The sequence below is a fragment of the Megalobrama amblycephala genome, linkage group LG14, assembly GCF_018812025.1.
Source record: "Megalobrama amblycephala isolate DHTTF-2021 linkage group LG14, ASM1881202v1, whole genome shotgun sequence".
NCBI lineage: Eukaryota > Metazoa > Chordata > Actinopteri > Cypriniformes > Xenocyprididae > Megalobrama > Megalobrama amblycephala.
In genome coordinates, this window is record NC_063057.1 from 37,438,300 (window position 1) to 37,466,217 (window position 27,918).

Genomic DNA, 27,918 nt, shown 5'->3' on the forward strand with positions numbered 1-27,918 from the left:
ATTTTGAGGGTTATATTAGCTGCTTTTTTAGCTTTTTTTATGTTAAGGCAAGCGCGAGCTCTTGGGGCGTGGAGCACGAGAATTTAAAGGGGCCGCAGCCTGAATCGGCTCATTGTTAATGATGCCCCAAAATAGGCAGTTAAAAAAATTAATAAAATAAAAATCTATGGGGTATTTTGAGCTGAAACTTCACAGACACATTCAGGGGACACCTTAGACGTATATTACTTCTTTTAAAAAGACATTCTATGGCACCTTTAAATTAAATATCATTGACACTAAAGGCAGCAGGCATCATGCAGATAAGTATTTTTGATGGAAACTGGGGACATTTCCTATTTAAGTGGTCAAAATATCACCAAAATCTCATTTGTTATCATCTATTTATTAAAAAACAGGGACAATTCATTTTTGAATGTTTTTGTTTTTAATCGCTGTTGAGTTCCTTATAGGCTATTTTTACATTAATAATTATGATTTAGTTTTATTATTAGGCTTTTTGCTCTGATTTTAATACAATTTACCAAAACATTTTTTTTTACACGATTAATAGTAGGCCTAACCATCGTAAAAGCAGTTCAAAACAATATGCCATATGTGACCTGATCCAGCAAAATTAGTCACAGTGACCCAAATTTCAAAATTGAGATTTTGGTATCAATGGAAAGATGAGACAATAAGCTTTAAAATGATATCCTAATCAAAGTCATACCTTGAATGGTTTTAAAGATATACCCATTTTAATTATGGTCGTCTGCCCTCTTTTTCAAATTGAAAACCTGAGAAAATCGCTTTTAAAATTTTTTGCCCGTTTTTTTGTTGATATCTTTCAAAATCCATTGCATTTAAAGGGATAAACTATTTATTTTACAGCTTAATTTGACCAAAGACATTTTTATATATATATAAATGCTATTAAACCAGGCTGAAGCTCAAATTATTTTAAAGTATTTATTTGAATTAACCCTTTAAGACCTGAAGGCTTTTTTAGAGTTCCTTTTTTTTTTTTTTTTTGTCTGAGCGACACACACAAAAGTAAAGACTCATAACTCCAAAACTCTAGCAAGGAGAGTCAAAAGGTAGGTATCATTTGATACAAAACATTTTAAATTTTAAGAAAATATAATTTACATTACATTTGGACATTTTCTTGCTGAGAAACAGCTGATAAAAGACAAAAAATATATATAATTTTTTAAAAATAATTTTTCTTTTTTTATTTGACATGGAATAACTCAGGAACACAATAAGATCACTAAAAAAACTTTTTTGGTGATGCTCTCCTATATGTGAGCTGCATCTGGTTCAAATTTCGTGGTGATATTATAAAGAATAGTTTGAAAAATTTTTGTTCATTTTTTTCCGCCGCCAGGTGGCGCCAACGGGCGGTAAACTCCGGTTTAGAGGTGCTTCTCAGCACTCGTTAGGAGTTTTTCAAAATGGTTAGATGCATTAAAAAGATTAGATTCTAAGCTTTAAAATGATATCTATTTTGTGTTATTCCACGTTGGAAAACAAACATGCATGGGTCCGGGATCATTGGATACACACTGCATCCAGGAGAGATGATAGACATGTTTTTAGCCAAGTATGTTAAATCATTTTGTGAGTAATATCTTGTGATCAACGCAATATATTATATTGATTTTGGATTCATTTTAATCTTGAGAATCTGCTTTAAATATTGATGTGCGATTTTTATGATCTGTGCATTTTTCATGAAGTTACCCACACAGCAGGAGACTCCTAGGCGGATCCGCATTCAAGTCGCCAGACCCGTGTGACTGTCACATTCGTTTTGGCGCCGCCCAGAGGATCAGCTCCGCCTCCGGGCTGCGCTGTAAATTCTACTGTCAAATTCTACGCGGACCCATTTCGGATCCGCGGTCGCGTACGCGCCTTCACTGTAACGGTTGAACCCAAGAGCCGATAGAGGATATAGCCATATCAGTGGAGATCTTCGCTGGACACGGTTGCGCTGAACCCTCGAGTAAGTTTATTGATATCATCATGTATATTATGACTATAATGACGTGGTTTGATATTAGGACAACTTTAGCATGTTCACTCGTGGATAATTGTTTAACGCTAGCTTTGCAAGTTTGCATTTTGACAATTTTGGTCTCGTGTCTATCTGCCATCCTCTTTATAATGAAAATTAAGCTTTGCCATTTTAATCACTGTTTGAGACGGTTCAGACAACTAATGGGTATTGGTGCCTGTTTGAACGTCTAAAAGTGCGGGCTTATCTGCTAATGTTAGCTACCGACTATTAACGTTACCTTGAAACCATCCAGCAAATAAATGGTCCGTAGGATGATTTAACGTCACCGCTCATTTTACAGTTTAACAACAAAACAAAACGCTGAGTGAACATTACTAGCTATGTTTTTCATGTTAGTTTTTGAGCGCTATACGCAGCCCCACTAGGCGGGAACGAGACACTGCGGAGGAATGCAGCGTCTGCAGCGGGGAGTCACAGGCAGAGGGACCGCAGCGTTCACAAACGTTAGCTTCCTGTCTCGTCTGGGGTATGATAAACCGTAAATTCATCAAATTCAGTGTCCACAATGCTATTTTCATATAAACAGTAAGTTAGCTGTCATTTAATGGGACCTGCGAGTTTTCATAAGGAGCCGCGGTGTACACAGCGGAAATTCTGTTGTGCGTCTGCCCTATTTCTGATACCGTGACAGGCATAGAGGAAACATTGAGCCAACAACACCTAATGACGTTTATGTTAATTAAATTTGTTTTATCACGTGCAGCTGGATGTGTTAGCACATGTAAGGCTTGTTTGACTTCATACTGCGATGCGCAGAGCGATCGGCAACTGACTTAAAGCAGTGCATGCCTGTAATAAGACATTTTGTCCGACTTGAGACAGCGCGGGCGCCACGTGACAGTGACGTATGGCATCAAGTACAGCGAGAGCGATTCGAGAGCACGATCCGTTCTACGCATGCGTAGTAGACTCTTTAGAAAACGCACATGCGCAAATGATAATTCTGTTTTGCGACGACCTGCACGATCCGTTCTGTGTGTGTGTGTGTGTGTGTGTGTGTGTGTGTGTGTGTGTGTGAGGGAGAGAGAGTGTGTGTGTGTGTGTGTGTGTGTGTGTGTGTGTGTGTGTGTGTGTGTGAGAGGGAGAGGGAGAGAGAGAGGGAGAGAGAGAGAGAGAGAGAGAGAGAGAGTGTGTGTGTGTGTGTCTTAAATAAAACTTCTGTGTGCACACATGCTTCTTTCAAGTCATTTCCATTGTCAGTTTGAAATACTCTATAACGTTTCCCCACACTTGTTTGTAGTTCTTTCTTCATGTAAGTGCAGATAGTCTTGGCAGAAATGCATATTATGTTCCTTATTGTCTTCTGTAAACAACATTGAAGGGGTTATTTTCTCATTTAGATTATATAGATATATATTAGCCTATATAGACCCATACTAATACAAAATTACTCAACTTAAAAGTTAACAATTAGCCACGATCGGCCAGATTCACCTCATGACAGTGATCACGTGTGTTTCGTGTTTAATCTAAAACCTTCACCTCCACTAATGCTCACAAATCATTTTTTTTTATAACTGTAAAACCTCTTTTCATGTAGTCGCGATGTTGTGTCACGTTTATCAAAATAAAACGTTTTTAATGATTAAAAACGTAGGCACACTTCATTGATAGTGTTAGGCTTATGTTGAACTTTATTCCTGTACAAACAGACGCTGTATTATGCAGTACATAAAGTATTGAATGAAAATTTATCTGAAATATCTGTGTATTTGACAAATATTGCATTTATTTCACTTCAGCTGTGATGAAGTGTGCAAACACAGCGCGAGCGTCACTACGGCAAGCAGAAAGCAAGCACGTTTCCATTTGCACCTCCTCCCCGCCTGCACGTGACTACTCTCGCCGATCGGTTGCATGCAGCCGATGTCGAACACACTTGTAGTGAAGTCCAGTTAAATACATATCCATGGCAGCATGTGTCAGTATACAGCTGTTCCTATGTCAATGCATGATTAAAAAATATCTAAACACCTTTTCATTGCCCTACGTCAAAAACAGCCAATGGCTTTTATATAAGCCTTCCTTCAATTTGTGTTACCAAGTGCAAACATTAACAAAACATTAACCAAAAAATAATCACAAAAATGTGCACATCATTAAAAGTGTAGGGTATTGTAGAATATCTGACAGGTTAAAATAATATTTTCACATGAGAATATAATAATAGTTTCTCATATAATATTGATCCAAAACCAATCCAATGTTTCAAATCACAAGGCCTGTTATACATCATTAGGTCTTCCTATGAAATGAATACCAACTTTTTTTTTTTTTTTTTTTTTAGATCAATTTTTTATTGTTAAATGAATACACATAAGATAATTATTTTCAAACAAGCACAGGAAATGTCAAGGCCAAGCAGATAGGCCACGGAAAACATGTCCCACCTGGATTGAGATTTTTTTGAAACATTCATTTTCAATGTAAATCTAGACCTATTCATGGGGCCGAATCAAGAAGTGCATCCCAAATTTTCAATGTTGCTCTACAACCCTCTACGCACACCTTGGCAATAGAATCGCCATTGGCTAGTAAATGTTTTTGTTTAGTTGCCACACTGATATACTTGTGTGTGTATTTTTTTTTATAATATATATAGGGCCTATATAAAATTTCCACCAAATTTATCAAAATAAAATGGCACAGCTTTTTAAATATCTGAATGTACACACTTAATATCAGTCAATCAAGCATTAGACTGTTTTGATATTATGATAATCAAGCACTATTTAATGATAGAACTTTAGTAATTAGAACTAAAACTGTTGGTAACCATGTATGAATGCATATTTGTCATTTAACTAAACTTTGGTCTGGTGGTGGTGCTTAAGATATTGTTGGTGTTTCTGTAAAAAAAAATAGATAATAGTAATTATATTATAATATTAAAAGATAATAATAATAATACTAATTGTACTACTAATAACAATATACAACGCACTAAGGATTGATGAGCTGCTGGGTTCATGAATATTAATCACGTTGACTGCATTCGCTCAAACTGATTTGCTGAAATCAAAACAGGGACAGAAAAAAGATGAGCGCCATCCAATGAGATTGCCGTTTGCGCATTAGCTCCGCTCACTACAAAAAAAACGGCATGTCTTCTGCTTGTTCTTAAAAGTTGAATAATTCCAAATGAACTCTGGTATTTTGACAGGAAAATACATCAAAGAATATTGTTAACATGTAGCTCGTCAATTTTGCGTGGTATGTAGCGTGCGCGCGCGCGCGCGCAATGAAACGGACAACACCAACATTCAACAATGTGTTTATTTAAATTCAACATTAGAAACAATGATCAGTTTTACACACCTGATTGCAACCTGTCTTTCTGAAATGTCTTTTTTAGAACAAAGATGAATAGAAAGACTGGGCTTGTCTCCTTATCAACCTTAAGACGAAGGACACGTGTAGACGTTCAAAAGAGGCTTCATCAAATTAGGACAGACATGACTGATATGGACATGACAGGAATAAGGGCAGATGACAGAATTCTTTCTGAGAACACTGTCCCACCCTCTTCAGCTGCACATGCAGTGCCAGAGGTGCAAGTTGTTACTGAAAAGGACATGGAATTGGAGGCAGATTTTGATGATGTGTATTGTGATTGGTGTGATGGGGATGGGACATCAGGTTCGGATTCAGAAAATGATGATGACCTAACATCACTTTCCGATAACATTGCCAACTGGGCAGTGAGTTATGGCATTTCCATCGTTGCACTGACTGCACTGTTGAGCATACTCCATGTAACTCATCCCAATCTGCCAAAGGATGGTAGGACACTTCTCAAGACAAAAACGCATTATGCGATTCAGGAGAAGGCTGGGGGGACCTACCATCACTTTGGCATCCTTTCCTCCTTGAAGGCCACTATAAGCAAATATGCCAAAACACTGGCAGAGGGCATGACATTGGGGCTGCAGATTAATATAGATGGTCTACCTTTATTTAAAAGTTCCACTGTACAGCTGTGGCCCATCCTTGGCTTACTGGTTACCATCCCCATGAAGGAACCTGTGGTCATTGGGGCGTACTGTGGACCAAAAAAACCTAGTTCGGCCACAGAGTTCCTATCTGATTTTGTCAATGAACTACAGGAGCTAGAGGCTGGGTTTTGCTTTGGAGATAAGAACCTCAAAATTGAGCTTCACACGGTAGTCTGTGATGCCCCTGCGCGGGCCTTTGTGAAAAAAACAAAGGCCCATAATGCTTACCATGGGTGTGATAAGTGCCTACACCCAGGGCAATACCAGAACCGGCGTATGACGTTCCCAGGACCAGAGCGCCCTCAGAGAACTGATGTCTCATTCAACCTGATGGTTGATGAACTACACCACCAAGAGGGGCCACATCCATTTAAAAACGTCAAGGTTGGCATGGTATCGCAGTTTCCCTTGGATTATATGCATCTAGTGTGTTTGGGTGTTGTAAGGAAACTGCTCCAGACCTGGCTCCGGGGTCCGTTAACCGTAAGACTGCCGGCATTAATAGTAGACAGGATGTCAGGCAAACTCCAGTCAATGAGGCCCTACGTGCCAATTGAGTTTGCCCGGAGACCAAGGTCGCTTAGGGAGTTGGACCGTTGGAAGGCGACTGAATTCCGGCAGTTCTTACTGTACACTGGCCCTGTGGTGCTGGCGGGATTCCTGGACCGGAACATGTACTACAATTTCATGCTCCTGTCAACTGCTATATCCATGTTGGTAAGCCCTGAACATCTCAACCTTGCTGACTATGCTGGACAGATGCTAAGATCTTTTGTAAACCATTTTGGTGAGCTGTATGGGACAGACCAGATTGTGTACAATGTCCACTGTCTGGTCCACCTGGCAGATGAGGTGAAGAGGCATGGCTGTCTGGACTCTTTTTCAGCGTTTCCATATGAAAACCACCTCGGGAAAATAAAAAAACTCATTAGAAAACCAGAGTTCCCTCTAGCTCAGCTCATTCGGCGCCTTTCGGAAGTTACAGCTACTAAATTGGTTGCTGATGCAGACGTTACACTGAAAAGGGAGCATTTTGTGGGCCCAATTGTTGTTGGCATGGGAGTAAATGCGCAATATGGGGAAATGCGATGTGAAAGGTGGACCGTCAAATTAACAACGGGGGACAACATGTTTCTGGTGGGGGATAAAGTCTGCCTTATCAAAAACATTATCCAAAATGATAATGGTGTGTACGCTATTTACACTGAATTTTCCCAACAGTCTCCATTCTATACCTACCCCTTCAACTCCGACAGAATGAACATATTTGTTGTAAATGATGCATCTGATGAGCTGAAGTCGGTTGAGGTGTCAGCGCTGCGACAGAAATGTGTAGCCTTGCCGTACAGGGATGGTTTCGTGGCCATACCCCTCCTCCACTAAATGAAGAAAAAGAAAAAAATCAGTTCAATCAATCAATCAATCAATCAGTTTAAACAATCAGTTCAAGTTTAAAACTCTAATAATATCGTTGACTACTGACTTCTGACTATGACTTCTATTTCTCTGGATGAAAATTTGCTGTAAGTATTTCACAAAAGTTGGTATTTTTCCATACGCTACACCCATAATTTCATGTTTTCAAACTATGAGATGACCTATTATCCCTCAAAATTCCAGGGGACTTGATATTTTATGCTGAATTTAACATGCATTGATACATGTCCCACCTTTCTCAATACCATGGACTGTACATAGTCCACTATATTATTAGCATTATGCAATGATTTTTGTGAGATTATGAAAAAACACCCAAACACATTCTGCCAAAAAATTGCAATAGTACCCTACTTTATGGTTGAGCTGAAGTTCTATCTGACTATTATGACTGTACTTTTTCCTTCCTTATACTTCGTCCCACCTTGTGGCACCATTCAGGTTAACTTTCAGCCCATCTTACTTGCTTATTTGTATACACTGTACACTTGTGCATGATTTAGTCCATGTTATACCTTTTTTGATGAGGAATAAATACCCCTTTTCTTTCTTTCTACATTAAGGATGCCTTTTCATCTAATTGAATTTCAAGCAAGCGAAGACATTGCTGTTGTGCCAATTGCCTGGTATGATGACGGGATGGTGTATTGGCCCAACTTTAAGAGCACTGAACGTGTGAAAAGGGCAGCTGCTAACGAGGAGAAGCATGAGCCAAACTGGCCAAGATATGACGTAAAGGTCGTCAGAACTTGTGGTATGCCAATTCATTAAATTCTTGTTTAAAAATAATTTCATGGTTGGTTCTCCTTCTGTTTGGAATAACCTATTCATTCTATGTTCTGAAAATGCACATGAAATTGTGCAATGAAACTCATGTTATTTTTTTCAGACAACTACAAAGATGCCGTTAGGCTTATGAATCAATATCAGACCGGCTGCAACACCTCTGAGCTACAGTCTGATGCAGAGCAGGAGGGTGAGCTGCCAGAGAAAAGAGTCAGGAAGCCAGTGTAAGTGTGTTCTATCTTGTTTTTGTTATGTTTCTACAGTAATATGAAGGTTATTTTTTGTAGCATTCAAAAATAGACCAGAGATGCTTGCACTATATGTATATTTGGCAATTTTGGGATTGCAATAACCATAAAGATATGGTTACTTAACAGCCATCGTTTCGGGGACTCTGATGAGAGTGAAGAAGAGCCAGAAAACGGTGACTTTGCATCTCTGAGGTCGCCACGACCTTTCAACTTGCCTGGTCTATCAGTTGAAGCCTCAAGCTCAAGCCAATTGCACTGGCAGAGTAAGAAATAATCTCTTAACATCAAAATAACTAATAATATTATTTTAGAGATATGGTTAACATTCTTAATGCTAAAGATATTCCCCTCTCCTTGTATCCATTCCTCCAGCTCCACCATCTCGCCGAGTGCCAGGCAGGAGAGTAACTACTCCTCAACCTGGAGAAAACTGTCTAGGTAAAGACTGATCTCCAAAATAATATTGAATACAGAGACCCCATCTATATTAACACAGCAAGGGTCACTGTTTCAAATCAATAGATTGCATCTGCATAACCATCTCAGACTTTCAATGTCAATCCATTCATGGGGTTGAAATAGGTAGTGTACCAAAATGTTGAAACATACAAATTCATATTCAGCATGATCAGAGATTTTATGTTTGCCATTGTTTGGCCCTGTAACTCACAGCCTACCATGGTTAACAGATCACAACCATTTAATACCAATTTCTCTCCCTTAGCACCTGACCATGGGGCAGGACAGCAACACCCTTCACCACCTCAACTCCCTGCACCCGCATTTAACATGCGGAGAGTTACTCAAGGTACGGACTGATTTCTGAAATATTAGCGAATAGAAAGGCCCCATGTTTATTATCGGTCATTGTTAACAGACGATTACATTTAATAAAAAATATTCACCCTCTTCTACACCGCCCACCTCACTATGGGGCAGGAACTGCAGGCCCTCCACAACTCCCTCCACCCCCCGCACCAGCCCTCAACATGCAGCAAACAGAGGAGCCCTGTTCAAGCCTGACCTACAGACCAACATGGCGAGGGGGAAGAATGACTGATACCATTCCCTGCTCTGGTGAGCAATAACTGACAAGTACTGGAGGGTCATTCTGTGCCACAACAAAACTTTGTCAATAACTTACGTCAGTATTATGAGTAATGAGGATAAACACTGTAACGCAATATATTTTATACACTATATTTCATGTGTGTCAACAGCGGCTGAGGTCCACATCCTTAGCCTGCTGGAAACGATAAAACAGCAACAAGACCAGCTTGTGGTAAAGGTGAACTACCTCAGCAGCAGGCTGAACAGCACCCCGAGGCCAGATGTTGAGATGCCCGACAATATCCATTTTCCCCTGGAACAATTGGAGGCAGTGGAGGCATTTGAAATGTTTTTAAAGGAACCGTCAAATGGCCCAGCTCGACAGAGAGTGGTGAGTTTTCTTTCTTAATATGAATGATGCCATTAGGTATATTGATTATCCATGATTATTGCAAATATTCTATTGAAGCAGCCCTGAACAGGCCTGTCCTGAAATGCCTTTTCCCAGTGGTAAGATTCTGTCAGTGAGCAACAACCCAGATAGCATCAATGATAGAATTAACGTTGATTCAATGTCGTTACCGTTGACACATTAACATTGATTCAATGTCATTTTTGCACCCTCAATTAATGTTAAATCAATGTTAAATTTCAACAATAAATCAATGGTAATGGCATTGAATCAGGGTTATAATGTGATGTTGGTTCAACGTCATGCTTCCACTCTCAGAAGATGAAACACAACTGACTCAAAGCCACACAGCCTGAAATCAACTGAAGATAAAAGAAGACATTAAATCTCTCAAGATCTCAGCAGAAGCTCTTTTTGAGAATTAACAGGTTTAGATGTTGATGTTTTATTGAAAATGTTTAGTCACCATTGTAGTGGTCAGTGGTTCCTTTAGTTGAGCAGTTTGACTCTGGGCTTTTTGTGTGAGTTTGTGCTCTTTGTAACAGTGTTTACTAGAACACACCATTTGTTGCAAAGAAACCAGAAACAAAATGAAAGCGTGATATAGTTATCATCATAAAGCAAAATCATTTACTAATTGTTTTCCAGAGCCACTTTTAAAGTTAAAATTTTTAGAAACATTTAACACACACAGACATCAAGAATCAGCGTATGAATCTCAACAATGGTGACATGCTTCATGCCGCAATGCATGCTGGGAGTCATGAGTTGTATACTATGATGGCTCCCAGCATGCATTGCGGCATGAAGCATGTCTGTGTGTGTTAAATGTTTTTAAAAATTTTAACTTTAAAAGTCAAGATTCAGAATGTCTGATCTGTAGCAAGAAAACATTGTTGGTGAATGTGACATTAAAAACAAATGTGCTTTGGCTCTGGAAAACAATTAGTAAATGATTTTGCTTTATGATGATAACTATATCACGCTTTCATTTTGTTTCTGGTTTCTTTGCAACAAATGGTGTGATCTAGTAAACACTGTTACAAAGAGCACAAACTCACACAAAAAGCCAAGAGTCAAACTGCCCAACTAAAGGAACCACTGACCACCAAAATGGTAACTAAACATTTTCAATAAAACATCAACATCTAAACCTGTTAATTCTCAAAAAGAGCTTCTGCTGAGATCTTGAGAGATTTAATGTCTTCTTTTTTTCTTCAGTTGATTTCAGGCTGTGTGGCTTTGAGTCAGTTGTGTTTCATCTTCTGAGAGTGGAAGCATGACGTTGAACCAACATCACATTGTAACCCTGATTCAATGCCATTACCATTGATTTATTGTTTAAATTTAACATTGATTTAACATTAATTGAGGGTGGAAAAATGACATTGAATCAATGTTAATGTGTCAACGGTAACGACATTGAATCAATGTTATTCCGATCATTGATGCTATCTGGGAATCTCCCTGGTTTGACATGGTGTTTAAAGGTGGCACAGGTCCATGAGGGTGTGAGCCAAGAACATGTTTAGAAAAAAAATTAATCCAAGAGAACAGGATTTTTTTTTCTTTACAGAAAAGTAGAAACATAGAAGTTTTCTATCTTTTTCTACATTTCTGGACGCTTTCAACAGGAACAAAACTTTTTAAATGCACCTTTAAATGCAACTTAAGCTTAGAAATATTTACCTTGCTGTCTATTTAAAAAAGATGTCTTTGCCTTTTAGATTTCTTCTTTGGCCACCATTGGAGGCCAGGATGTGAAGAGGGTGACCTGGAACATCCTGGGCAGGCTCTTCACAGATGAGGTGTCTCATCAGATAAACTGGAAGGGTGTTAATAACAAAAAGCCCTTCAGTAGGATGGCAACGAAGACCTTTCTTTTCAGTAAGTATATAATTCAAATTAATATTAAATACATTCAAAGTCAATAGTTTGTAAATGTTGGGGCAGCCTTAAAAATCGTAGCAACCATCATACCAATATGACCGTATAGCCTTTTTTAGACTTGCAACTATACCATAAACTTTTTTTTGACCTTTGATGTCTTTTTAAAAAACTAAAAATCAAACATAGTGTGACCATGACTCCCTGAGCAGCTGATGGCTACTTTGCATACGCAAATTTTCAGTCAGGTAGGCCTATATGCCTGATGTTATGTTTAACACACTGCAATAGTTAGCGCGTCAGTGAAAACCTGACATAGTCACGTATTTAGTAGGGAAAATAGGCTACTAAAAATATTCCTGTTAACTATCAGACAGTGCAATAACCATAATAATAAAAAGCCTACCTTTCTGACATGCAGCAAATCTTCGAAATTGCTGTGGGATCCCCTCTGCTGTGAGCCTCCCTCCTTTTGATTCCTTCAGTTTGTTGCTGGCATTGTAAACGGCGTTGACCATGGGTGCGCTTCTAGAAAGTGGAGATGCCAATTTCCGGCACGATCTTAGGTGAAACAGTGGCGTACCTGCACTTGTGCGTAAGATTGCAACTATAGTCGAAGTTGGGCGATTGGAATCACAGTGGATTGTCATGTCAAGAGAAACAAGAAAATTATTATTATTATTATTAATAATAATAATAATAATAATAATAATACACACTGATAGAATGCAGTTTTGTGTGAGTTGTATTTTAATTTAGTGTTGCTTTTGGAATGGTTAACCTAACACTATGGTCTCTGCTGCAACATGTAGCTTGAATGTTAAGTCGCTTTCGATAAATGCATCTGCTAAATGACTTAATGTAATGTTAACCAGTTGTCTGGCTATCACCAGACCAAGCTCAATTTAAAATTGAACATTGGTCTGGAGAGTCTGCTATGTATTTTCTACTGCACAAGAGGCGTGATCAACGAGCATTATTCATGCAATTGGATAGTCCTTCAACCAATCAGATCAACGATCCGGATGACGTACTTTGCAGCGGGGCTAGCTGGTAAATTAGGCTTTTACCAAAGCCGGTCGGTAGTAAGGCAAACATATTCTTCTTTTTATGAGTTGTTCCAGGGCAAGTCTCTGTTCCGTTTTCAAAGAAAACTTGCCTTTGAAATCTTTTAAAACAGCATCGACAGCGGCATCAACTGGTTGCTGCGCTTCGGTGGCTGCCATGTTCAATGTAAACAAAAAGCTGCTTGCCGTCGCTTCTATTTCGTCATCGTGTTATACCGTCCTGTTTCACTGTTGCACTGTAGTGAGAGCACAGCTGAGATCACATCACAGCCTAAAGCCTCATTCACTATTCCCTAAGTTATCCACTTACATTGTTCACTTCAAAGAGTGAATGAAAACAAGTGAGTGAATTCGGACAGCCGTTGTGTGTGCATCGGCTGTACACTCATTATTGCGGTGCAATGTGAGATTGAAAGAGTGCACTCAATAACGTCCACTATGGTTTCGGACACCACTAAAAATGGCTGTCGCCTCAAATAATGCCCTATTTGAGAATATAGGGGGCGATTTCGGATTCAGCCCTTGATTACAGAGGAGAAATCAAACTGCATGCAGCACGCAAGATAGAGCGGTTTCTGCGCGGAGCGCCGTGATGAGATTAACAACGTTCTCCACATGGATCATATTATGTAGACCAGAGCGAGCATGTTTACGTTTTTTATGGACCTATTTCATATACTCTAGTGCTCTAAACATGAACCAGCAGCATGTATGGGCACATATTTCATCACGTCTTCTTCAAATGAAATGTAACGTTATGCAAAGGACACTGAACTGTACGTCTGATCACAACCGTGATGACACGATTGGTTATCACAGTTTAAATGTTCTTCTGCGTTTCTCCCTCATTTTGGCAGTTTGTTGTTGTATACGGTTAGATTTATAAAATGCTTAAAGGGATAGTTCACCCAAAAATGAAAATTTGATGTTTATCTGTTTACCCCCAGGGCATCCAAGATGTAGGTGACTTTGTTTCTTCAGTAGAACACAAATGATGATTTTTAACTCCAACTGTTGCCGTCTGTCAGCCGTATAATGCGTGTCAATGGGAACTTCATCTATAAGAGTCAAAAAATATGCATAGACACATCCAAATTAAACCCTGCGGCTCGTGACGACACATTGATGTCCTAAGACACGAAACGATCGGTTTGTGCGAGAAACCGAACAGTATTTATATCATTTTTTACCTCTAAAACACCACTATGTCCAACAGCGTTCATCACTCGTTTAGTGAGGTCTGATCGCGCTCTGACAACGGCAGTGATGTCTCGCACTTATACTTCAATGAGTGTCAGACATCACTTCCATTGTCAGAGCGCAGACATCACTAAGTGATTGCTGAAGGGAGTTGGATAAAGTGATGTTTTAGAGGTAAAAAAATGATATAAATACTGCAGTTTCTCGCACAAACCGATCGTTTCGTGTCTTAGGACATCAATGTGTCATCACGAGCTGCAGGGTTTCATTTGGATTTGTCTGTGCATGTTTTTTGACTCTTATTGTTCGAGTTCCCATTCAGTCCCATTATAAGACTGACAGACCGCAACGAGTTCATCATTTGTGTTCTACTGAAGAAACAAAGTCACCTACGTCTTGGATGCCCTAGGGGTAAGCAGATAAACATCAAATTTTCATTTTTGGGTGAACTATCCCTTTAAGGTGCCCTCAACTTTTTTCTCTCTCCATGGTCATATTTTAATATTCATGTGTCTTTAATGAGTGTGTTGCAGGTCTGTGTTTTATTGGTTGTTGCCTCCCCACAGCATCTTTTTGTGGGGTATACAATAACAGATATACAATATACAGTCATGCTCAAAATTATTCATACCCTTGGTAAATATGACCAAAGAAGGCTGTGAAAATAAATCTGCATCGTTAATACTTTTGATCTTTTATTTAAAAAATCTACAAAAATCGAACCTTTCATTGGAGAATAATAATTTTAAATGGGGGGAAAACCTCATTATGATAGAAATGTTTTTCTCTAATACACACTGCTCACAATTAATCATACCCTTTTATTCAATACTTTTTGCAACCTCCTTTTCCCAAGATAAAAGTATCTTTAATCAGATATGAAGGATCTGGAGAGATTCTGTATGAAGGAATGGTCTCTGATCTCTTCTCAGGTGTTCTCCAAACTCATCAGGCATTATAGGAGAAGACTCAGAGCAGTTATCTTGGCAAAAGGAGGTTGCAAAAAGTATTGAATAAAAGGGTATGATTAATTGTGAGCAGTGTGTATTAGAGAAAAACATTTATCTCATAATGAGATTTTCCCCTAATTTAAAATTATTATTCTCCAATGAAAGGTTGGATTTTTGTAGATTTTTTTTAAATAAAAGATCAAAACGATGAACAATGCAGATTTATTTTCACAGCCTTCTTTGGTCATATTTTCCAAGGGTATGAATAATTTTGAGCATGACTATCTCATATATTGTATTGTGTAAGCATACTTGGCTTTGGATGCTACATACCATAAACATAAACATATCTGTCTGTTTAATCACAGGTGCTGTGAGGAAAAACGCAGACACACAGTCAGCCACGGATGCAGAGGTCGCCAAGCACGCGATTAGGTGGTTTAACCTGGCGGCGGATCGTGCAGCGAGGAGACGTGTCCCACCTCCTTCCACACAAACAGAAAAATAAACCTTTTTATTGAACTTCTTGTCGTTCACCAGTTATTCATTTTCTGATATTTTAGCTGTGCATAGTGCAGCATTTTATTGGTGTAGCCTAATAGATAAAATATTTTATGTTTGCACCGACCTAGGCCTATAAAGCACTAAATTAGGTTTTGACCACAAAATGAATGTAGAGTAGCCTCACCAACGTAGGCTACTTAACAAAAACAGAATAGGCTATAACCTATAACTTAATGGAAATATAAAATTGATATTTATATTTGTTGAGTAGTGATTACTTTTATACAGTAAATTGGTGACTTGACATGTTATATTGTTAGGTTAAAAATACAAGGCAATGCAGATTTAAGCTTATGCCTATATTGCTGTAGTAGCCTAGGCCGAGTGATAGTTTTAGTTTTATCCTTTTTTGTCCTGCAGCAAGAACAGAAGGGATTTTGAAAATTAGATAAACGGGTCCAAAACGGACCCGGGCCAGATGAGCCAGAATTTTTATGAGACCGTTGCGGGTCCGCGGCGGATGTATGTATTAATTTGCGGGTCCCAAACGGACCCGCCGCGGAGGTAAGGTTTTAATCGCGGATGCAGCGCGGATCCACGGTGGGTCCGCGATCCGCCTCCGTTGCGGATCCGTCACTGCGAGCAAGTGGACGCCGATACGGGTCCGTTTCGCGGATACGTTCCGGAAGCCGCGATACCTCCGCGGCTGATCCGCCGCGGAGTCTTTTTGCTGTGTGGGTATGAGCACGTGAAATACATACTTGTATTCAGTTAGCTGCTGTGCTATTTTTGTTGTAAACGCATATTTCTCAGACTCATTAGAGGGTGAAAATAACGCAACAGAAGCATGTTGGAGGCTTGATATGAAAGTTTAAAGTCTTTGGTTTTGTATGCAAAAATAATTTTTGTGCTACCTATATGGATTCAATTTTTATTGGCTTTTAAAGAGAGACACGCAAATGGGAGTTTTATTTTATAAGGCGCGCTAGTCTGACCGGAGGATGGCTGGACCGATCGCGTGCCTGTCAGTCGAAACGGGGCTTCCCATTGTTAAAAATCAGCGTTTAGGTCAGCTTTTTGATTGGTTCTATACAACGTGTAACACCATATTTGTAGAGCAGAGATAATGACGTTTCAGGGGATACTGGGAAATGCTCATAAGTGACGAGAGGAGTTGAGAAGTTCATTTCCAGCTAATTTAGTGAAACCATATCAAATTTAATAGCCATTTAAACACCTTTACTCGATTATCTGGACTACGAAACTTTGGGAGATTATTTTTGAAAGTCTGTTCTTTGAAATTAGCTTAAAAAAAAAATCGATTTTTTCATTGTTTTTCCACATTATTGGCCCATATCTTAAAATAGAACGTTGCGACTTCCGACTCATTTCGCCAGATCGGGTCACATATAATAACATTAGTATGACTTTACAAATGCACATTATAAAAATAAATATAAGATAAATATAAAACGGCATTTAACAAATATTTAACATTATTGAATTTAATATTTTAATTTTCACAAGCTGTTTTAACAACTGTATACAGAAATTACAACTGTTTAAACTTTTAACTATTTTTAACGTTTATTTTGTGTTTTAGACTCATTTTAAGCACAAAGTACATGTATTATTTATTTTATTTTTTATTTATTCATATCTGAGTGTACCTTCAACACGTAGTTAAGACGTGTTGCGTGGAAATTGTTGTGACTGCAGAACTTTTGTGGACATTTAAAATTGTGCAAAACAATCTCGCATCCTGTTGAGGCTCTGTTATATACAAACAGTATTACTTTAATTTAACACTAATAGTTAGTATGTTACTACCTTGTAAGGTTCAAGGTTGATTTATAGCACATTTAAAAACAGCAAGCATGGCTGACCAAAGTGCTGAACAATAAGGCGAAGGAAAAAAAAGAAAAACAAAAGAAAATACAAAGTGATACATACATTCACACAATATACTCATACTGAATTAAAAGAAAAAAAGTAAGTTTTAAGAGAAGATTTAAAAATAGTTATAGACCTGTGCCGATCTGATATAGGCTGGTAGACTGTTCCACAGCCTGGGGCCAGCAATAGCAAAGGCTCTATCACCTCTCTGCTTTAATCGCGATCTGGGGACAAAGAGAACTCTCTTATCACCAGATCTCAGATTTCGAGTGGGATTGTAAGGGTGGAGTAGCTCAGACAGATAGCTTGGCGACTGGTTATTTAGCGATTTAAAAACAAAAAGAAGAATTTAAATTCAATTCTAAAGTGTACAGGTAACCAGTGCAATGATTTTAAAATTGGGGTAACATGATCAAATTTGCGTTTTCTTTTGAGAAATTTTGCAGCAGCATTTTGCACTAGTTGAAGACGGGCAATAGAGGATATGGACATACCATAATAAAGAGAATTGCAGTAATCCAAGCGAGATGTAATAAGCGCATGGATCGCAATCTCTAAGGTTTTTTCGGAGAGTGAGGATCTAATCTTAGAGAGGAGACGTAGCTGAAAAAAAACAAGAACTAATTACAGAGTTTATTTGTTTTTCAAATGTGAGGTTCTGGTCCCAAAAAAACACCTAAGTTTTTAATGCAGGATGAGGCAAAAGGAGTAAGGTAGTCCAGGTCGATGTTTTTGATCCCAGAGCTATGGTGGGGGCCAAAGACTATAACCTCGGTTTTAGATTCATTCACAAAAAAAAAATTGAGAACCACAATTTGACTTCATCTAGGCATACAAAAAGAGATCTCAGAGCAGCATTTGAGTTACGTTTCAGGGGTAAATAGATTTGGGTATCATCTGCATAGCAGTGAAATGATACACCATGTTTTCTGAAGATGGAGCCCAGAGGAAGTAAATACAGAGAAAAGAGAATAGGTGCAAGAATTGAACCCTGCGGTACTCCACAAGAGAGTTGAGTAGGTGATGAAGAGAAGTTACCTAATCTAACAGAGAAGCTTCTATTCGTCAAATAAGATTTAAACCAACTGAGGACAGTTCCCTGAATGCCCACAGAGCTTTCCAGACGGGACAGGAGAATATTATGATCAACTGTATCAAAAGCCGAGGTTAGGTCTAAGAGTATCAAGATCACAGATTCACCAGTGTCAGTCGCTAACAGTATATCATTAAAAACCCGTAATGAAGCCGACTCTGTGCTGTGTAAAGGCTTAAAAGCAGATTGGAAAGTTTCAAAAATGTGATTAGAGCTAAGAAAAGACTGCAGCTGAATAAAAACAGTTTTTTCTAAAGCTTTAGTAAGAAAAGGAAGAGTCGAGATAGGTCGAAAATTATTGAAATCACTATCATCAAGTGAAGGTTTCTTAAGAAGAGGTGTGACAGTAGCTTCTTTAAGGCTATCAGGGATAGTCCCTGAACATAAGCATTTGTTCAGAAAAGACACAAGACATGGCCCAAATATATCGAAAATTTGTTTAAATAAACGAGGAGGGAGAATATCATTAGGACAAAAGGTAGGTTTCAAGTGATCGATAATTTCTCTGAAGGACTGAAGAGAAACTGGGTCAAAAACACTCCATATGGCTGGAGAACAACAAAAGTCAGGTGAAACATTAGCAACTGGTTGCAACTGAGATCTTAGAGCAGTGATCTTCTCAGAAAAAAAACCTTGAGAAACCTTCACATAATGACACTGAGGGATTGGAAATCACATTCACAGGAGGATCAAGAACAGAGTTTAACACAGAAAATAGAGCTTTAGAGCAATTATGTTTTTTAGCAATTAAATTAGAAAAGTACTTAGACTTAGCAGATTTCACAGTTTTCTGAAAAACACCAAGACAATTTTTAAGCATTTCATAAGAAATTTGTAACTTGTCCTTTTTCCACTTACGTTCTGCACTTCTACATGCTCACCTCAGAGTGCGGATGTTATTATCAATCCATGGTTCTGTTTTGCTTTTAGACTTTATAGGTTTAAGAGGAGCAGTGGTATTTAAGACCTCTAAGCAAGCAGTATTAAGCAGACTATGATGTTGTTCAGCATCTAAGTCTGGTAAGGATGACTCAAGGGACAGAGACAAAGACACCTCGTTGAAGGTGCTGGTGAAGTCATCTTGAAAATGGGAGGAAAAGAAACGAGACCATTGTACAGTATGCGTAGTGATTGAACTTGACTGTGGAAGAGGCATAGTAAATAAGACAGGCATATGATCAGAGATCAAAGTGTCAAAAACCTGAACATTCGTGGTGGAAAAGCCATGGGAAAGAACCAAGTCCAAAGTATGTCCATGAATATGCGTAGGATCTTTCACCCACTGAACCATGTTAAATGAATCAATGAGATTAAAAAACTCCATAGTAAGAGGTTTAGACTGACAACACACATGGATATTAAAATCACCCAGCTATACTTGGTTACACAGTCACCCACAAATGCAGTAAATTCATTAATAAAATCGTTTACTAAGTGAGGAGGCCGATATACCAGCGCTAATAGAACAGGAACATCCCATTCCAGTCGCAGTAGCAACACCTCAAAGCTGCTGTAGATAGGAGATGGGATTGAGCGGCAATAACTACTAAAACTGTTCTTTAAAATAACCGCTAGACCACCCCCGCGACCCGAAGAGCGGGGAGAGTTAAAAAAAATGTGCAGTCAGCCGGCACTAATTCAGAGAAAGGACTCAGATCACCAACCTTCGTCCAAGTTTCTGTAATACACATGAAGTCCAAGGTGTTGGTAGTAAAAAAGTCGTTTAGAATAAACGTCTTATTCACCAGAGACCGAGCGTTAATCAGAGCCATCCTAGAGGGCGATGCAGAGATAACGGGAGTAGATGCTTTATTCAAAGAGCGAAGATTTTGAAGAGTAGCTCCACCGCGGCGAACACGGATAGGAGGGTAGCGGGAAATCGTCGAAGGAGAATCCGTGAGAGTAGAAGGTGAATCCGGGACGATGGGCCGAAGCCAGCGAGCAGGTGGATCCAGCCAGCGCCAGTCGGCATAACGGCCACTGCCAGGATTTCTCATCACAGAGATGGAAAGGCGGCTCGCGCTAAACTCCATTTTCAGTTTAACAGCAGCCCCTCCGCGCTTCCCGCGTCTCCTGCGACGCTTTTTGCGGGAGGCATCATAAGGCCATCTGCACAGATAGTCTGGAATATCCAAGACAAGGTTTGGAAAGCACGATTGCGATCCAGCCACAGAGCTTCCTAACTCTGAGTTGTAAGTGGCCATAAAAGTGTCACGAATATCCAGAAGTAACTGGCGATCATAAACCAGAGGTGAGCAGCAGTTCGACACAGATAGAAACACAGAGATCACAAAAAAGAGCAGGGACGCCAGACGGCATGCCATGAACATCGGTGCCATCTTTCATCAGATCCATCTGCCATCTTGTAACCGATAACAATGTTTATTTTGTTATTCAACAATAATTGTATATAATTGTGTATAATAGGGATTGTATATTATAGGGAGATGAGAGGGTCTGTACCTCTTACCAATGGAGAAAGTGTAACGCTAACTTAATCACGTGCAGCACCTCTCAGCCTATCATGTAATGGCAGTGACGTCAGTTGCAACATTCCCTAGTCTGCCTTTTCTTAAAAATACATTTTTATCAAGCTAAAATCTACATATAGTTCCCAACAAAAGTATTGTTTAGGTGTAAAACAGGCTGTCGATTAATTAAATGATTAGCTATTTCCCCACAAAAGCTGTTTAATCAGCATAGTGAAGTCTCTCATCCATTGACATCCATTCAAAAAACAGCCTCTGGTCTCCTTCCCTGCGTACCGCCGGGGGCGGAGCGTTAGCATTAGCCGTTACACTTTTTTGGCTAAAAGTTGCAGGCTTGCCTTCCAGTGGCTTTGACTGGTCCAGATTAAGTTCCTCATGAAGTAGCAGCACACACACAAACAAGTGTAGCTGCACAGCCCCCTCTGTTGGAGAACATGATCACTACACAATTTCTCCAGCAGTATGCTGTATGCTCGTCTGGCTTTTTGCAGCGTATATGTGGGCTGGTTTGAACGAGCTGTAAAACGGGGACATTTCCAGGGACAGCTCCAGTCAGGGACAGAACACCAAAAACCAGGACTGTCACCCTATTTTTGAAACAGTTCTGACCAAGTCCAACTCCGCTCCACATTTGGATTGACAGCCGTCGCAACCTACTAGTGACCATGTTTACTCCTTTCTTTTCATTCATTGGATAGGATTTAAAAAATGGCTATTGTATTTGTGTGAGGTGGAATGTTAATTCTGTCGAAGCCCTGTTAAATTAGTCATTCTACGAAACGAGTGCCATTTGTATCCACAACGTTGGATCAGATGCATAAGGCACAAAAAAAGTTTCCAAAGCTTAAAGTTATTAAAGGGATAGTTTATCTTGCTTTTTTAAAAATTGATATGATAAAATGTTTTTTTTGAAGATTAACACACTATTTTTAATCATTTTTTATTATTACATAGCTAATTTCAGTTATCCGTGTTAAACAATATGGCAGTTGCATCTAAAATATCACCAAATAAGTTATATGTATTTTTTCAAACATATACTATTTTCAGGATTATATGTGTGACACTGTTTACATAAGATAAATTTATTCACAATAAACCTAATTTTTTTTGTAAATATTTTATAATTTGTGCGCGTCCCTCAGTTTGACTTACCACCCCGTCACACTAACTTGTTTTATCTATAAATAATGCACTGTTCCTTTAAATGACATCACAAAGCTGAAGTGACATCATTTGAGTCTTATAGCCACCAAAAACAAAAGCAGGAAACTATGTACATTTTTTTACATTGTTTATTTGTTGCTTTTTCATGTTATGGCCCGTCAAACTCAAACCTACCACCCTGTCACTCAAAATAGATAGGGAAAACTGTTTTTTATTCATTTATTTACATTATTAATACAAAGAAACTTATATTTCAGATTGATTGAATGCATGTATGCTAGTTGAGAAACTTGACAAAAAATGTCCATTCCAAGGGCTAAATATCATGTTATTTGGGCTCCCTTCAACCCACGGACATGAAAAAAAAACATGCGGCAACAGTGTAAAAGTAGCCCAATTCTGCGGGAAAACCACAGACTTGGCAACACTGTTTGGTTCATTAATTCACTCATTCACTCACTCACTATATCACTCACACACTTTTTACTCAATTTGAATGTCTCCCATCCCCCAGTTTTTAAAGTTTAAAACCAACAGATCATATAGAGAAACACTTTTTCCATACCACCTTGTCACAGTGAACCACCCCGTCACATCAGTTACAACCCCGTTACTATTTCTTGTTTACTACTCCAAAGGCGTACATATTGTCCGTAACGGGGTGGTACAAGAATGGCTTCCTTGCCTGAATAAAAAGGATAATATCAAAGATTTTGTGTCTGAGGTGTGAAAATATGTTTTTTGAAGGATTAACATCTCTTTCAAGTTTTGTTTAAAAAAAAGTTTGTTCTCAATGAAAATTTTGAAAAATGCAAATGGGCAGGGGCGGATCTAGAAAATTATTTACAGGGTGGCAAAGGGGTGGCATGAGGTCTATGAGGGGTGGCAACTCCAAAGCAAGCGCCCATGCATAGTTTTTGGAGATTTATGGCCTGACATGCACAATTGTGTTCACAAACATTGCATTACCACAAAGTAGTTATCTATATGCTGTTTAAAAGTAAAAAAAAATAAGATTTTAATATCCATCAAGGCACCAAGTCAAGACACTATATGAAAAACATCATCAGATTCTAAATGAGTCTGACCTTGTATCACTAAAGGAGATGAGCAGTTTTATAAATATTACACAGGGTACTTCGATGGTATAAATCATGTTTTAGAGCAAGTTAAAGAGCAACAAAAACTTGTTTTTGCAAACAATTTTTGAGTTTCTGTTATTAACAGAGGTGGGAATGTCTGTGTGTGTTCACCCAGAACACCCTATCAACCACATACTCTAGCAACATCCCAGCAATTGCAGAAAGAGCCTAGCAACCACCCAGAATCTCCTAGCAACCACCTAGCAACACTTTAGCAATCACCCAGAACATCTATTTTCTGGCCTAAATTACTAATCTTTTTACATTTTTTTTAAAAACAAGACTTTAAGTTGACTTTATGACAAGACAGCATAAATTTGTCTTTCAAACTTTTCAGTCTTGTTTTTCATGATTGCAAACACACAATTCATAACACAATTCAACATTTTCTCACATCTATAAACACAATCTCAAAACTATATACCAACTTGTACAAACCTCAACCTTCCAGGTCAAAATAAATAAAATGTTCTAGTCAAAAACTTATTCTTGTGACAAAATCAAACTTTGGCATTAGATGAGACACACAATGTAACAAATACACAGACAACTGCACTCCCCAGTGAACACTGAGATCATAAAACACTGTAACAAAAATACCTCTTACTGAGATTCAGGAATTATTTTGCAGATACAGTAAAATACAGCAATGAACTTCTGGAAGGTTTTTTTTTTCTTTTCTTTTTTTTCAGTTTACTATTATAAATTGATCTTTCAGTAGATGAAAAGCATGAGAAAAATATGTATGAACTTGGTATGCACCACAATACAGTATACTGTCAATTTCAGTAGCTAAAGGTAAATTCAGCATCCTCTGCACATTTGGCCAAATTTCATTACAGTATACCAGTGTAGACCTATTGGTCTTCTGACACAAGACTATATCCCTAGGCAATCATTTCTCAGTTCTGCAAAAAATACAATAGGATACACATAACAAATGGCTACAAAGAAAGTTGACAATCACAACACTGAGGGTGCACAACCTGCTACAGTTTACTGTAGGCTACATGGAATAGTGACATTTATCTCATCTAAAGTACTGGTACTGTGTAAGTTTAAAACAAATTAGGGGGGAAATCGTAAGTGAACTTGGCTGCGCTGTGTTTTTGACTCCCAAAGAACCGGTCCATAAGAGTCATTTGTAAATGAAGCTGACTACACTGGGCGCTCTGCGTGCGCGTGCAACCGTCATGCAGTTTATTGAAAGACGTGTTTTCTTGCCATTATTTTGCTTTACTCTGACTTTTTTTTTTTAGGTCATCATCACATTTAACTGCCGCTGCTGAAAAGCAGTACTTGAAACACTGCTTACATTTTTTTTTATTCTGTGATAATTTTGGGGTGGCAGATGGGGTAGCAAAGCTTTTTCTTAGGGTGGCACTTGCCACCCCGGTATATCCGCCTCGGCAAAGTGGCCACAAAATGGCAGCCGTTTCGTAGAATGACTCAAATATAGGTGGAAAAACTACGCAGTAAAAAGAATAAATAAAATGCTTTCTTAAAGAAAAGGAAAAAGAACGCATGCACGTTTTCCTAATATGAACAGACTGATGAAAATGCAGGACATTTTCCTCAATATGCGACGTGCGGGACAAAGAGTGAAAATGCTGTGCAGTACAAAGCGGGACGGGTAGTCACCCTATTTGTTTTACTGTACGAGCCATAAGAGAAATAAGTGAATATATTAAGACAGTTATAGACTAGTGTTATCAGCATATTATGTTGAAATTCGTCTCTCGTCGACTCTGAGGGGATATACTCCGTTAATGCAGCAACAGACAGCTCCGTCTTTTTTTACTTTCACTTTAACTAATAGGCTACTAACTGAGTTTTAAGATGTTTTCATCGGCATAATGGATTTTCGGCTCGCTGGGGGCCCGCGGTTTTCCGAGCATTAATTGTTTGTTAAGCTCCAATTATGGATATCAGTACATTTGTATATGCCAGAAATGTCAAAATTAATTAGATCCAGGATGACATTTTCATGGGCTAAAAATTTCTGATTTACCAAAAAAATAGTTAATTACATTCTTAAAATGAGTAGGCTACATGTCATTGCATTAATTATACACAATAGAATGTCCTAAAATTTGAATTTTTTTGCCTTTTCTTTTTTTCAAATTTTAAATCTTTATCCGTACCCAAAAACACAAAAATTAAAACTTAAGTGATGTATCTGCAAGACTCACCTGTGTTGAAATGTATCTGTGGACAGGTCATGCTGATCATTTTGATGTTCCATTTGGAAGAGCAAAAAGATATTTGATGTTTTCATAAAATGCCTGCATAGACCGTTGGGTTTTACTTTCACTTAAAGGAAACCGCCAGCTGAACAGGAAAACGGAGCGGGTGCGTCACGCGATAAATTTCCTTTTTCTGGTTTCTTTAAACAGCTTAACAGCATAAATATTTTCCTCTACCTAATAGAGCTGACGAAGCGATTTCCTTCAATAACAGATCTCGCGCTCATTTGTGCGTCGAACTAGAGTAGTAACAAAGAGGAAGATTGAAATGTCATTAAAAAAAAATACGACGAACATGGAAACAACAAACTGTTTTTATTTTTGTTGTTGTTGTTGTTTTTGTTTCAACTGCTGGAGTTTGAAAGAGTTAACACTAGAACTGCCATGACGGTCAAAATGACCGTTTTGAAATGTATATGTACAATAACTTTGTTGAATAAAAAAATACAATCTTGCTGGTTTGTGACTTTTCCTAAAAGTGTTTCTATTTTTACTTACAATAGATTTTATTTAAATTACATAAAAGGCAAAAAAAATATGAGCATTTCTACCTATTAAAGCCATAACGGTCATATTGACCGCTCTAAATCTCGCGCGATTCTATCGTTCTTTCCCGCGGTTTATCGTCTCTGTCAGTGTCTCCAGTACTATTAGCATATGCTCATTTGATTATAAATATTAATTCTTGGACTACAAATTATTATTTCCAAATTATTATTATTATTATAAAATAGATTTATAAAGAGTTTATAGCGAGCGTTTAGAAAATGTCTAATACAAATAATAGAATGAAGAGAAATATGACTTTTGCCGAGGCCTTGGAAATGCTTCACAATCTGGACAGTGATGACTCTGATGCAGGGGCGCTGTCTGAGGTGGAAAGTGACAGCGACCTTTCCTGGGTGCAAGACAACAGTTCATCCTCATCAGAGAGTGAGTCAGAGTCCGTAAAAAGGAAAAAGAGGCGGCTATCTTCCTTGGAGATTAGGGAACCAGATGTTCCGTTCACAGCTGACGTTCCAGGTAAACTTGGAAAAACCCATTTACTAGTTCTGCTGTTCATGTTATTATTATTTTATTATATTATAATATTATAAAATTATTATTATTATTATTATTATTATTAGAATATTACTATCATTCTTAGGCTACGTAATTGTTATTGTTATTATTATTATTGTGATATTATTATTATTATTATTATTATTATATTGTTATTGTTATTATTATTCTTATTAGTGTTATATTGTTGTCCTAGGCCTTCCCGAACCAGTACCTGCACTTGAGCCAGCTGGAGTGCTCAGCCCGCCCTTAGAGTCATCTCGGCCGGAGGTGGCTGTGGAAAAGGGAAAGGATGGGACGGTGTGGACTATCCTTCAGTCAACTGAACGTCCAGGGAGAAGGCAGAGCCAAAATGTTCTGACTGAAGCTGCCGGTCCCACCGCGCACGCGAAGCGCAACATCGAAGATGCGCTCACTGCCTTTCTGTGTTTGTTTGACGATGGCATGTTGAAACACATCAGGGACTGCACTGTGGCTGAGGCACATCAGCACCGTGGTGACAGCTCATGGGACCTGACAGTGGCTGAACTGAAAGCCTTCATAGCTCTGTTATATGTCCGTGGAGCACAGGGTGCGAAGAAATGATGTTTCATTAACAAAATTCGGGAGGAGCACTTTCAAATGATCCTTCAATCATCACGTCATTCTGACCAGCTGTCAGCAATCAGTAATCAACAAGTCTACCCAATCAGCATAAGTATAAAGTATAAGTATAAGTATATAAGTATAAATACACAGTCGACTCACCCATGTTCCTCGACAGTTCTTCAGCATTTGGTTACACCCAAATTGTTACAATGTCCGAGATCGATATCTTCCCGTCTGACGACGAATCCCTCGTTGCCCAGGATCCTTCGCCGCATCGCACCGATGCAAGGAGCACATGTGCCCAACCACAGGACACCTGTGTTCCACCACAGGACACCTGCGTTCCACCACAGGACACCGCAACCGAGCCTCCAGTACCATCGCGCGGTCGTCGGCCCAGCCGCGCCGCTTCTCGTACCCCAAGACGCCGTGGCTTGCCATCACCTCCACCTTCGAGACATCCACCATCATCTTCAGCTTCATCCACTTCAGCACACCCCACAATCCCTGCAATAGGAAAGTGGACAGTGTTGGGATTGAGACAAGCTCTAATAAGCGCCGATGTCCACTTTTCCAGAAGGATGAACAAAGCAGAGCTGTATAACCTGTACATTTCTCTTCAGTCGGCAGT

At 38.8% G+C, this 27,918-nt stretch overlaps 2 protein-coding genes across 3 annotated transcripts in view; one reads left to right on the forward strand and one right to left on the reverse strand.

Annotated features, from left to right (window-relative positions):
* The window catches only part of LOC125244892 (NACHT, LRR and PYD domains-containing protein 3-like), a 55,387-nt gene extending 29,675 nt beyond the window's left edge, over window positions 1-25,712 (reverse strand). For both annotated transcript variants that reach the window (XM_048155277.1, XM_048155275.1), the window contains exon 1: window positions 25,584-25,712. In XM_048155277.1, coding sequence (XP_048011234.1) covers window positions 25,584-25,669 — 86 coding nt within the window. In that variant the 5' untranslated portion in view covers window positions 25,670-25,712. The remainder of the gene's footprint in view (window positions 1-25,583) is intronic.
* On the forward strand, window positions 1,867-15,622 carry LOC125244910. Its single transcript, XM_048155297.1, has 10 exons — window positions 1,867-1,990; window positions 8,061-8,251; window positions 8,387-8,507; window positions 8,661-8,797; window positions 8,907-8,972; window positions 9,259-9,342; window positions 9,474-9,611; window positions 9,755-9,975; window positions 11,724-11,883; window positions 15,469-15,622. The coding sequence occupies exons 2-10, from the start codon at window positions 8,062-8,064 to the stop codon at window positions 15,606-15,608; spliced, it is 1,257 nt and encodes a 418-aa protein (XP_048011254.1). The 5' UTR covers window positions 1,867-1,990; window position 8,061; the 3' UTR covers window positions 15,609-15,622.
* Window positions 25,713-27,918: the final 2,206 nt, after the last annotated feature.

Bases quoted from the DNA above. Each gene is read 5' to 3' on its own strand.
- LOC125244910 (XM_048155297.1), top strand. From the start codon at position 8,062: ATGCCTTTTCATCTAATTGAATTTCAAGCAAGCGAAGACATTGCTGTT. The intron at 9,976-11,723 runs GTGAGTTTTCTT...TTTGCCTTTTAG, and splicing joins GCCCAGCTCGACAGAGAGTG to ATTTCTTCTTTGGCCACCAT. The intron at 11,884-15,468 runs GTAAGTATATAA...GTTTAATCACAG, and splicing joins AACGAAGACCTTTCTTTTCA to GTGCTGTGAGGAAAAACGCA.